This window comes from Taudactylus pleione, unplaced genomic scaffold (genome assembly GCF_031769625.1).
Source record: "Taudactylus pleione unplaced genomic scaffold, aTauple2 ptg000702l, whole genome shotgun sequence".
In the NCBI taxonomy this organism is placed as follows: Eukaryota; Metazoa; Chordata; class Amphibia; order Anura; family Myobatrachidae; genus Taudactylus; species Taudactylus pleione.
Genome location: NW_028285104.1, coordinates 376219 through 389571, shown reverse-complemented (window position 1 = coordinate 389571; position 13353 = coordinate 376219). Strand labels below are relative to the sequence as shown.

Genomic DNA, 13353 nt, shown 5'->3' with positions numbered 1-13353 from the left:
TCAGATATCAAAAATACTTCTGGTCCCCAAGCATTTTGGATATGGGAGACTCAACCTGTACTGTGGTGGGAACTGATGTAAGAAAAAATATAACCTAAGGCCCTATGAAGGGAATATTGTGCAAATTTTTTTTTTTATATATATTAGAACATATAACACCATGATGCTATACAAAATGGTTGCTAGTCAAAGAAAGACAAACATACACAAAAAAAACAGTGCTGTGGGTATATGAAGCCAGCTACAATAACTGGTAATACTGCAAGTGTGCCGATGAGTAAATAAGACCAAAATATAGAGCGCCTTTAAGGAAAAATTATTTGTAGCTACAGATACACTAAATACCAGCAATTACACAATCATTAAAATTAAACAAACCAATACATTGTTAAAAAGCAATACATTGTAATAAAATAGTTATACATGTTTCTTAGAACAGAACATCAGTTTTCCTTAAAATGTTCATAAATATATGCAAGGGTATATAAAATAAGCACCCCTAGCTGCAGTTTGGAGTCACAAAACAATATGGTTGTTGGAGCACAGCTGTAACAATGAACCATACAGCTGCGTCCGGCTGCAGGTAAATGGGTAGTTCTCACCTCTCGACCTCAGTGTTAGTGAGGTGAATATCCACCTTGTCAGAGACTGAAGTTGAGCAGTGGCCGCCGAAATGCAGTGGCTGAGAAAATGCCTGGTATCCGCCTCCAGAAATGCCAGCTATTTGGTCCCCCACTGCCTCTAGCTGCTGCATTATCAACATGCTTGTCAGGCCACAGAGACTTGCTCTCCATTACTTACCGTCACGCTGGTCAGTCTGTCTCTAGTTATCCTGCGGGCGGGGATAAAAGGACTTTCAGTTGCCAGATAAACGTTGCAACTTCAGCTGCGGGCCCTAACCTCCTGAGTACAGTTGTTCCAGAAGCTCTATTCTGCTACATTGGAGAACTACTGGTCCTATCGGCTCTGTTATTCTGCCAGTCTGTGGACTGTTCCATCTGCAGCTAGTCTAACCAAGTCTGCATTCTGAATACTGCTGGCTTCCTGGAGACTTCAGTTCCAGTCCGGTCCAAGTGCTTTGTCAGTTCCAGCCTGACTTCAGTTCCATTTCAGCTGGGTCCAGTCCAGTCCAAGTGTCTAATTCAGTCTGTCTACAGTCCAGTCATCTACTCTATTGTTTCAGCATAGCCTCATGTGCAAAACCTACATACACCGACTGAATCACTGCCAGTGCCATCCTCTGGTTCACCAGAATCCTCTGATGTGACAGTTTGCTCTGACCATTTGGACCCGGGTGGTGACCCGAATGCTGGTTCAAGGGTGCCTCAAAGTCTAATGACCTGATTTGAAAGTAAGGAAGTTATCCAATGGCAAGTTATGCAGTTTGTGCAAGCGGTGTCTACACACTTGCATAACATTCACTCCAAGCCCAGCTCCAGTTATTCCAGTACAGCTTTCTACATCCACCACTGCTCCTGTAGCTCAACTCCATTTGCCAATTCCAAGCAAGTTCGCTGGCCATAATAGTGTATAGAGTCCTCCTTCGGCACCCACAGGAGACACTATTTACTGAGGCAGCTGGGGACCCAATAGCTGGACTTTCTAGAGGTGGATACTGGGCAGTTTCTCAGCTACTACAGTGCGGCAATCACTAGGCTATGCCCCTGAAACACATCTGGCACAACTGCAGTCTTTAACATGGTGGACATTGTCAGTCCTCTACCTTGTGCATTAAGAAAAATTCCCCACACCTATTGGATTGTAAGCTCATTTGAGCAGGACCATCTTTATATTCTGTTTCATGTCATCATATGTAATTTGCGTTATAGTTTCCACACTGATAACCATACATGTAATCTGTTTTTAGGGTTCCCTAGTAGGCATGGGGCGTCCAGTCTATGTATAGATATTTTTACCGCAGAAGGCACCTGGTCACACAGATTTTTATTTTTTTTTGTATACTATAAACTACCCTTGTTATTATTAATCTTGTATATATATTTTCGAAAAAGTACCAGAGGGCACAATGATACAAAAATTACTAATATAAATTGTCAATTTACTGGTAAAATACTCAATTGTCCATAAAAGAGGAGGATTTACAAATGTCCATCTATAAAAATTAGGTTTTTGTCCGTAGTAAAGACAATTTTTCTGTAGTGAAATAATCTTTTATTTCTCCAGAGATGTCGCTGCGAGATTCAAAATATTCTAAAAAGAACCCTTCACTAAATACACACCCAGAAAATGGCCAAACATTAGTTGATATCCAAATTCTTTTCCAAAAGGTTTTTATGAATACAAATAAAAAACTGCTTACAGTAGTTACATAGCATTTAAACATCCATTGTCACAGCGAGAGGCAATGATGTTTATCCTGCCCGCACCTTTAAGGAGTTAGTTCTTATTGGCAGGTTCCTCCCTTAATGCACATGGGCTGCCGCCATTTTAACCAATAACCAACGTGTTTCGTCCGTTAGGACTTCCTCAGGGGTAAATATCTTACAAAAATTAATTTTATCATTGCGCCCTCTGGTATTTTTTAGATTGATGTAAAATTTAAGTTCCTACTAACAGGGAGTCTACTGTGAGGTGCAGCATTAATATTTAGTGCAAGAGAAAGGCATTGTTTTGGATATAGATATATAATACTGTGTAAAAGTTTTAGGTAGGAGTTGAAAAATGCTGCAAAATGAGAGTGCTTTCAAAAATAGAATTAACAAAATGCAAAGTGAATCTAAATCAATTCAATATTTAGTGTGACCACCCTTTTGCCTTCAAAACAGCATCAATTCTTCTAGGTACACTTGCACACAGTTTTTGAAGGAACTCGACAGGCAGGTTATTCCAAACATCTTGGAGAACTAACCACAGATCTTCTATGGATGTAGGCTTGCTTAAATCCTTCTGTCTCTTCATGTAATCCCAGAATGTCTTGATGATGTTGATCAGGGCTCTGTGGGGGCCATATCATCACGTTCAGGACTCCTTGTTCCTTACACTGAAGATAGTTCTTAATTACATTAGCTGTATGTTTGGGGTCGTTGTCCTGCTGCAGAATACATTTGGAGCCAATCAGATGCATACCCTGATAGTATTGCATAAGTAGCTGCCTGTATTTCTCAGCATTGAGGACACCATTAATCCCCAACTCCATTTGCTGAAATGCAGCCCAAAACTTGCAAGGAACCTCCACCATGCTTCACTGTTGCTTGCAGACACTCATCATTGTACCGTTCTCCAGCCCAAGATTTAGACTTCTCTTCTGTTCATTCACTTTGCATTTTGTTAATTGATAAAAATAAACTAATTAACCCTTCTATTTTTGAAAGCATTCTTACTTTGCAGCATTTTTTCATGTATAATATATATACACAGTATATATAATATACTTGACGGAGCTATTCAATTGTTTTGGGAGCCCATTATGTTGCTTGTAAGCACAGTCTAAAGTCCTGGTTAGGCAGGACAAACTACCAGTTGGATGCCCAAAACAGTCTTTTCGCACATTTCTGTTCGCTGCCTCGAGAGGCAGCGAGCAGAAATTTCTGCGCTTGCAAATTTTGCGCCGGTTTTCAGCAATAATTGAATGCCCCGTCTAGCGCCCATTACTTAGAGCAGGCAAAAAATTTAATTCCCTATTAAGAATTTAAATAATGATGACTATTCTGTTATATACAGAATATGCTGAAAAATAGTGGATTTTCAAATACACATTTGTATACAGTGTGGGACTGTCCTTTTGAGACCGCTTGTAACTATATGTGCAGATGTTCTTCCTTTTACAAATAACGGTACTTGTGTAGTTTACGGACTCATTGCAGAGAGAACCAGTATCCTACACTCATTATTATCAATCATGGTAATGTCTAAATCCCCTTCACGGGATGACCCTGACGTCGTCAGCTGGTGTCCAGTGTCATTCCCTACCATCCAAGGGCATAGAGTAGGAATATAGCCTTGTGGCTAGCGAGGCGAGCGGACAACTTTCTTCTTTAGGTGGGGGCAACTTTCGCTACTGGTGTACATAGAGTACACAAGTAGCATTTAAAACATTCATTGGGTTCTCTCTGCAATGAGTCCGTAAAGTACACAAGTACCCAAATAACATACATTATAAAAACAAACTATAGTATGTTCTGGGCCGAAACTAGGATTTTTGTCACCCGGGGCAAGACAGCAATTTGGCGCCCCCCCTGGTAATGCCCCCTTCAGCAGTGCACCTATAGTAATGCCCCTGTAGTAGTGCCCATATAGTAATGCACCTGTAGTAGTGCCCATATGGTAATGCCCCTGTAGTAGTGCCCATATGTAATGTCCCCATAGTACCGCGTTCAGGAGAGAACGCGGCACTGCAGGGAAAGAGCCGGTTTCCCGCTGGTAATAAAATCTTGGCGGCTTGGAGCCTCCCTGTGGCGCTGGGCTGGAGGACACTGGCGGCGGGTGCAGTGCACCTCCAGCTACCCTAGTTGCAGCCCTGATATGTTAAACTTAGGCAATTTTTTTTAAATCTTTACTTATTTATTATATATTTTTTTGTTTTAAAAAAAGGCACACACTTTCTTCTAACTGGGGGAAATGTATTACACATAAGAGTGGCGAAGTTGCCCATAGAAACTAGTCAGCTTCTAGCCAGCATTTATCAAGTGCATGCTATAAAGTGATAGGTAGAAGCTGATTGGTTGCTATAGGCAACTTCTCTACTTCTTTATTATTAGTTGCTTATATAGAGCCAGCAAATTCCGCTTTACAATTGGAAGCAAAACTGTAATAAAACAAAACTGATTAATAATAGTGATAAAGAGGTAAGAGGGCCCTTTGGAACTTAACATAAAGATACCCAGATACGTTTACCATCACTGTGCTATATGTGAGTACGTGTACGCATATTACAATATCCATTGTCTGATGTGAAAGATATTGACCCCCCCCTTTTTCCAAACTTCATTACTTCTGTTGTAAGAGGGCCCTGCTTGCAAGCTTAAGCTGGGTACACACTATATATGATGTGTGTGCCTAGCAACGATGCATTGTAACTATACATCGCGTGTTCCGTACACCCTACGCAATCTGGTATATGATGGCGAGATGTGTCGTTACATGCTGCATGTTACTCCACTGGTCGTTCTTTGCAGAACAGATGGGACAATTTGAATGACTCGTTAATGATGGATTGAATACACTACAATGTGTACGATATATCATTCCGATCTGCTTTGGAACAATATCATACGATATATCGTATAGTGTGTACCCAGCTTTACAATCTATAGAAAGTTTTAAGTATTGAAATTTTACTCCTCTAGATCCATCCTACAAAGACTTTCACAATTGGACCAAAACGAATTGAAAGTACCTGGATCAAGGCTTTAGGACGGTGGACTATCCTTTCTTCATAAGATTAGCTGTTCTATATCTTCAATGTGCTGTACAGGTAATGTTACCCTTATAGATAATTAAACAATGTGTTTTAATACACAACACTATGGATGTGTATTTTTCTTGGTAATGTTCTTTTGTTACAAGGGATACCACCACAATTATACATCCTCTGAAGGACTAGAACAAACACTACAGATAAGCGTAAAACCTTTTTTAGCTATGCACACACATGGCACTTTATTAAATTCAAGTTGTTTATTGCACCTTGGGCCTGATTCAGCACGGAACGCAACGCTGCATTCGCACGCACCCGGGCGATGTTTGAAACCTGCTTATGCATCGCATTGCGCGTGCGCAAACCAGTCACTGGGATCGGGATGCGATTGCAGTGAGCAGGCACAGGAATGGCAGTGTGATTGACGGGAAGTGACTGTGGGTGGTCAGGGAAATGCAGGCGTGCCAGTGCGTTTGAGTGCCATTACAGGTGTGTGCATAATTAAGCCCCTACGATTACATACACCGTCTGAGTACTCATTGCGTGCAGGAAGTTTAGCAGTTAGTGCGTGAGGGTCAGGTCAAACACAACTGTGCGTATGGGTTCGACGGTACCGATGTTTTTGCTGTCTTGCTAACTAATGTGGATGTACGTAAGGTGTAGCGGGCAGCGTCTGCATCTTGTGCTGCGGCGGCAGTGTGATCGCATTCATTTGCATACTATTGCAACGGACAGGTGAATGCGAACACCCCTTGACCGATTGCTTTGACATCTGACTCTCAACTAATTCATATAAATAATAAATATAATACATATAAGTAATAAATACATATTTGTTGCCCTGGAGATCACCTATATTAATGTCTGTGTATGTAAAAAAACCCCAAAAGACTGCTTAGTTATCATCACTATACCTTTTTCGTGTACAGAGGTTCTCCTCACTTTCACTCATCACTAGTGGTCGACTTGTCCCGCCTTGACTTGCTTCATGCATGACTTCGATCTAAAGTTAAAATAAAGAGATATATGCATATATTACAGAGATACGTCATCAGCAACATGAAACTTATTTTTTTTAAATGAGACTGCACAATGCTTACTTTGCCAGTGCTTATATCCAGTCTCCTAATTTTGGATAAAGTAATTGAGTCTACTTTTACAAACCGCAATATCTTTTGATAGATTTAATGCTGTAAACAATAATAGGATAAAGCGCTCTGTGGTAATAGATCTGATGTATAGATGTTACCAAGGTAATAAACCATAAATTAGCTGTAGTCCCATCTATTAAATATGTACGTAATTGATGACAGGCTGGTTAGCAAAAACTTGAGGCTGTATGTTCAGTATCAGATTAATAAGAGATGTCGTAGTATTATATTGTTCTCCACATATATATATATATATATATATATATATATATATATATATATATATATATATATATATATATAATGTCACAGTCTAATCTTATTACCAAACTGGTGGACAATAGCTTGAGGCTGGGTGTTCAGGACCAAGGCCTTATGAATGTAAGAGTCTAGTGTGGCATAAATACCACTAATGTTGTAATTAAAGTGTGTCTCTCCAATTGAATGCGACACAGTAATCAACAAATACCATACATCCCAGGTGGGCAAAAACTGTCGGCAGGATGTTCAGAAATGTAATACCTTGTAGCAATATAATGATTGCAAATAGGCAAAAACTGTAGGCAGGTAGTTGCATGGAAAATAAACCATAACCAGGATACGTTTAAAACCTGACCTCTTCTCCTCCACTGCTCTCTCCACCTCAGGAAAGGAACGTAGTATCAGAGAGACATGTGACACTAGAATTGCAGTAACTTTAGGTGAGGAGTGTTTGCTTACCTGACCATGAAGTCTGCTGGTCCTGTGTCAATCTGTGTCCGCAGTCGCTGTGTGTGGGTTCTGCAGGGGGAGGCTATATTACTAAAAATGACTGACCGTCAGATATTCTAACACTGTTTTATTCAACAGTATTGAGAAGATACAGAATAACAAGATACCCTTCAAGCAGGGATTAAAATTAAAAGTACATATATGCTGATGTGGCCCAACGCGTTTCATCTCTTATAGAGACTTTTTCAAGGGCAATTGATGTTCCCAGCTGCCTCTTATATAGGCAGCCTCCTTAATCGTCCGTCCCCATGTGTAACGGCGCCGCACTTCCGGATACTCACTTCCGGGCTGCGCGCGCCGCGTGTATGGGGACGGAAGTCTTGCAGGACCGCTCCTATCGTCTGATCTAAATGTCAGGTGATGTGGCAACATAGGCGGCAGCATAGCTCACCGTACCGCCCTTCGATTGCACGCGACAGATGAAATCATAAAAGCCTGGCTTCCATGTCCTCAAATATGGCGGCGGACATTTTTGATTAGGTTTATATCTATATACACAATCATTGGGATGGATAGGACATCTGTTTAAAAAATGAATGGATAATATTTATATGATATAGATGATTTGTACATTAATAAACATGTGGAGAGAGCAGTGGAGGAGAAGAGGTCAGGTTTTAAACGTATCCTGGTTATGGTTTATTTTCCATGCAACTACCTGCCGACAGTTTTTGCCCACCTGGGATGTATGGTATTTGTTGATTACTGTGTCACATTCAATTGGAGAGACACACTTTAATTACAACATTAGTGGTATTTATGCCACACTAGACTCTTACATTCATAAGGCCTTGGTCCTGAACACCCAGCCTCAAGCCACCAGTTTGGTAATAAGATTAGACTGTGACAATATATATATATATATATATATATATATATATATATATATATATATATATATATATGTATGTATGTGGAGAACAATATAATACTACGACATCTCTTATTAATCTGATACTGAACATACAGCCTCAAGTTTTTGCTAACCAGCCTGTCATCAATTACGTACATATTTAATAGATGGGACTACAGCTAATTTATGGTTTATTACCTTGGTAACATCTATACATCAGATCTATTACCACAGAGCGCTTTATCCTATTATTGTTTATATCTGTTTAGGAAGTGTGGATACTAACAAAAATGTCAGCTGCTCAATCAATCTAGCAGTACTAATCAGGTGCATGAAAGGGAGGGGTCATACTAAGTAGAAAAAGAAGGGGGATTTAACCCCCTATTGTACCTCAGCACACTGAATAATACCTGCAACAATATATGAAGACCTATATGGTCATAGAAATTCAGAGATATTAGTTGCATGCATTTGCAAATACATGGGAGGCTGCTGGGCCACGTCACGGCTTCTCTGTTACCAGCAGTCCCTAACACTAAGGGGTTCACGTCGGGGCGCAGTGCACCCCAAAAAACGTCCAGCCCAAGACCCCCCCAGGGCATCACACGAAAATAGAAAAAGAGTGACAGTGCAGTGTAACGTATAGCTGTGTGTGAGTAATCATTAAGTGTGGAATGAGAGGTTAAAATATATGTGATAAAATACATGAATAATAAACAAACATAAAAGGTGATGTGAAAAGCAACTATGTGTATTAAGTGGTGATGCCCTGAGGAGGCCCAGCCAGACCAGTCCCGGGGGCCCTATGCCCAAACGCTCACCCCAAATGTAAAATATACCAATTATAAGGCCTCATGATAAAGGCACATATATAATTTTGGCAAATGTAAGGCCTCATGATAAAGGCACATACATAAATGCATCCAAATTGAGAGCCAGCTTACCTGGGAGTCACCCCTGGGAACTCCAACTAGCACTATTAGAACCAGCATGCCCTACTAATGCTGGCTCCTTCATGCAACTCATAACAAACAAACAAAAATGGAAGCTGCTCAATCAATCTCAATTTGGATGCATTTATGTATGTGCCTTTATCATGAGGCCTTACATTTGACAAAATTATATATGTGCCTTTATCATGAGGCCTTATAATTGGTATATTTTACATTTGGGGTGAGCGTTTGGGCGTAGGGCCCCCGGGACTGGTCTGGCTGGGCCTCCTCAGGGCATCACCACTTAATACACACAGTTGCTTTTCACATCACCTTTTATGTTTGTTTATTATTCATGTATTTTATCACATATATTTTAACCTCTCATTCCACACTTAATGATTACTCACACACAGCTATACTTTACACTGCACTGTCACTCTTTTTCCATTTTCGTGTGATGCCCTGGGGGGGTCCTGGGCTGGACGTTTTTTGGGGTGCACTGCGTGAAGTGTGGATACTTCCAGAGAGAGCTGCTAGTGGTATACTAACATCTTCTCATCTATGAGCGCCGAATACTCTATTTTGTTTTGATTCCAGATTTTATGCTGTGTTTGATCTAGAAAAAGAGTCCTGTATCTATTTATTAGCAGAACTTTGTTAATGTCTGGAGTTTTTGTATTTAAAACAGGCTGTACGTCCACACTAGTTTTTCTCTATTTCATTGTTTGTTTGTGAGCACTTGAAAAATTACATTTGGACTATTTTGTCTCCATTTACAGTACAATAATATATATATACTGTGTATGTGTGTATCTGTGTGTATGTATGTATGAATATATGAGACCTTCATGGCATACATGTGACTCTTCAGCTGTACAGATGTCAATTATTCTACATTGTAGGTGCCTTTCAATGTTTTACATTGAGGACATCCACAATGTACGGAGTCTCAATTATTAAATTTTTACCCTTCTGAATCAACTGACACTGCATACAAATAAAAAATAGACAATCACTTACTGTGTATGGATAAAGAAAAAAAAGTCCCTCTGTATTTAACATAATTAGACAAATATTTGTGCGTCATTTTTAACTTTGTTGTAGTGGTGTATCCATGTTTGATGCTGTTAAACTTAATGTAATATTTGAGTGTGTATGATTACAATGTGTGTTTGGAATAGTATTAGGGAAAGCTGTATGGGAGGGAATTCATGTCATGTACTGGGGCTGTTAATGTAATGTGGGGGTTGGCAGGGTATTAAGATTGTTGTGGGGCTATTAATGTATTGATGAAGTTGGTGGGAGCTATAGCAGTAATTTTTCAACTAAATACAGGGACTGTTAATATATTGTCCTGACTATTTAATGGCTGGCTAATTTGTTGGAATGAGGTCCCTCCTAATAAATAAAGTTGTTTTTTATTTTGGGGGGAGGGTGGCCTAAAGTGTTTGACTTCATCCTGACAGCAGCGACAGACAGGCGTTCTGTCCTGTTTAATGTTGCTCAGCCAATCTGCCCATGACATCAGCTCTTGCCCTGCTGCGGTGTTTGGTGAAGGAGGAGCCAGGACTACACAGCTCACACTGCTTTTCCATGATGAGGGTGGAGTGTGCAGACATCAGTGGGTGTCACTGCCGCTTTGTGTAGAATAACCTCCGACATGGAGCAGCTGTGAATACCTTCACCAGTCACTACGGCAGGTAGGAACCTCTTGGAGGCTTGGTGCACAAATAGCAAGGGATGAATGGTGAGAGAAGAGGAAAGTGATGAGAGTATATACCACATATGCATTCCCATCATTCTCCTCTTGTCACATATAAGGGGATATGATGTACTGAATACATTTACTCTATATGAAGCCATGTGTGACTTGTCATCCTGTAAATTATTACTGGAGTCAACATTGTTTCAAGCTGTATTCAAATGAAACTCACATCCTCTCTAAATTACCTTAATTGAGCTTGGAACACGTTACCTGGGGCTAGTGATATATATGAAATGAATGGAATGCCTGAAAGCTGGAATATCTTTATATAATTGTAAGCCTATAATGCCAACTGTATCATATTTTCTGCCTGTTTGATGTGTCAGGCTTTACAGGGTGAAATTACAGTTTTATTGCAAACTAAATGGCACACACTTTCTTATCCCTTTTCTGTCTGGTTGAAATCATGAAATGGTAATAAAGTATAATTATATCCCTATTACAAGGCTTTACAAGCAGTGTTAGGGCTGACTCATGGTTTGGGTGCCATGAGTTCTTTCTGTACTACTAACACTCCATACAAAGTGCCACGGCACAGGAGAATATGCGTATACATATGATATAGACATAAAAGTACAAACTGTCTGAGATTAAAGACTATCAATGAACAGGAAAGTCTTAAAGTTGGTGAATCAATCTGAGCATTTTGCTAATCGGTTTGATAGATGTCCCACCTACAAATGATAAAAGTTCCCAACTAACATACCAACTCACTTCTATTCTATGTGAATCTTTTCTAAGGCGTTTAGCTACTACCTCACTCACTTTTCCATCATGAGCTGTCTATCATGGGCCTATTACACAGCTCCGGGGCTACTGGTTGATATAAGGGTATATTTACTAAAGTGTGGGTTTTTAGAAGTGGAGATGCTGCCCATTGCAACCAATCAGATTCTAGCTATTATCTTCTAGAAGGTGTTAGATAAATGTTAAGTAGAATCTGATTGGTTGCTATGGGCAACATCTCAACTTCTAAAAACCAGCACATTAGTAAATATACCCGTAAGTGTCTGGTGATGTGAGTCTTGCTTCTGTTCATGATAGTTTTTTTATATGTTTTACACTGTTAAGCTGCGTACACACGGGATGACTTTTGTTAACGATATGAACAATAACGATATTGTTTATCGTTCGATTGTTCATATCGTTGACTTTTCCAACGATGCGCGTGGCCGTATGGATGATGACAATATCTGAGGTCGACCGTACAGACTGGCCAACTTGCTCGATATCTATGAATTCTTCATAATTTAAATACTGCCAGAAATCGTTCATCATTCATAAAATCGTTCATGATCAATGATGAAATCGTTCAATTTTAAAATAGGAAAAATCGTTCAACGATATCGATGATCGAGCAAGTCGTTCCGTGTGTATGCAGCATTACATGAGAGTAGTGTAGTCTTGGAATGGAATAATGTTTTAATTTGTGATCTTCAAACAGTATCACACTAGATCAGTGTCCTTCTTTATTTCTTTTTTTCCCATCCAATTAAATGACAAAAGGAGCAGAATTATGAAATAACCATTGGCTATCTACGGTATATATTACAACATGCTCCATTTCAAAAACATTACCAAACAAATTACCTCAAAGTGCTTGCTGAAATGGATGACGAAAAATTTAATGAGCAATAATTCTTCAAACTGTATAGGAAACTGCCAGCATACAGAGGAGTACTGCTTCTCCCCAAAAACTCAAAAAAATTCTATTGATAAAAACATTCATAGTGTGACTATACAGTCATACAATATATAGCTTTAAAAACAAGGTATTTCCTCTGTCGCCTACCTGAGGCTTATCACCGAAGAAATACATTGTGCCTCATATAAAAATAAAAGAATAAAGGATACTTTTTATACCAATTAGAGACTGCATTGATAAGTTACCCATAAGATTTATTTGTCCAGCTCATAAGTGATTTTGAATCTATAATTATTATATTGTCTGCTGCAATTTATATACTTTATTCAGGTTGTTGTATAATTATTATTTAAAAAATGAATGCATGCTTCGTATGTTGCGTGCTATTCTTGATCATATAAAAATCTGATGGTGCAGCATACTTGTGTTTTGTTTGCAGTCACAATGGAGGTGTGAAACCAGTGACATAACTTTTAGAGGATGCAAAGGGTGCGCTTGCTATGGGGCCCTGCAGCTTAGAGGGCCCGCCAGCCCAGCAAGCAACCCCCTGCACCCATAGGGAAAACTACGGGGTGGTCAGGGTGTGCACCGGACTACCCATTAGAATCGCCGTCGCTGCTGCTTTTTTTGTTTTGTAAATCTGCGTGGCTATGTGCTCAGCCTCAGACTATCAGGCTGATCAGCGCCGTTAGCGGGAATGCACACAGCGTGACGTGACATCATCGCACCGGCCTACTCCAGTATGAAGAGGAGCTGAGGACGGAACAGCCATGGCTGCAGCAGCCAGATAGCAGGGAGAGGATGCTGCCAGTTACAGACAGCTACGGCTGCTGGAGGAGACAAGTGGCCCCGGCAT

General features: G+C 40.0%; 1 protein-coding gene across 2 annotated transcripts in view; it reads right to left on the bottom strand.

The window, feature by feature from the left end:
- Window positions 1-13353, bottom strand: part of MCF2L2 (MCF.2 cell line derived transforming sequence-like 2) — a 382435-nt gene that overhangs the window by 189864 nt on the left and 179218 nt on the right. For both annotated transcript variants that reach the window (XM_088456383.1, XM_088456384.1), the window contains exon 15: window positions 6292-6380. In XM_088456383.1, the coding sequence (XP_088312509.1) occupies window positions 6292-6380 (89 nt within the window). The remainder of the gene's footprint in view (window positions 1-6291; window positions 6381-13353) is intronic.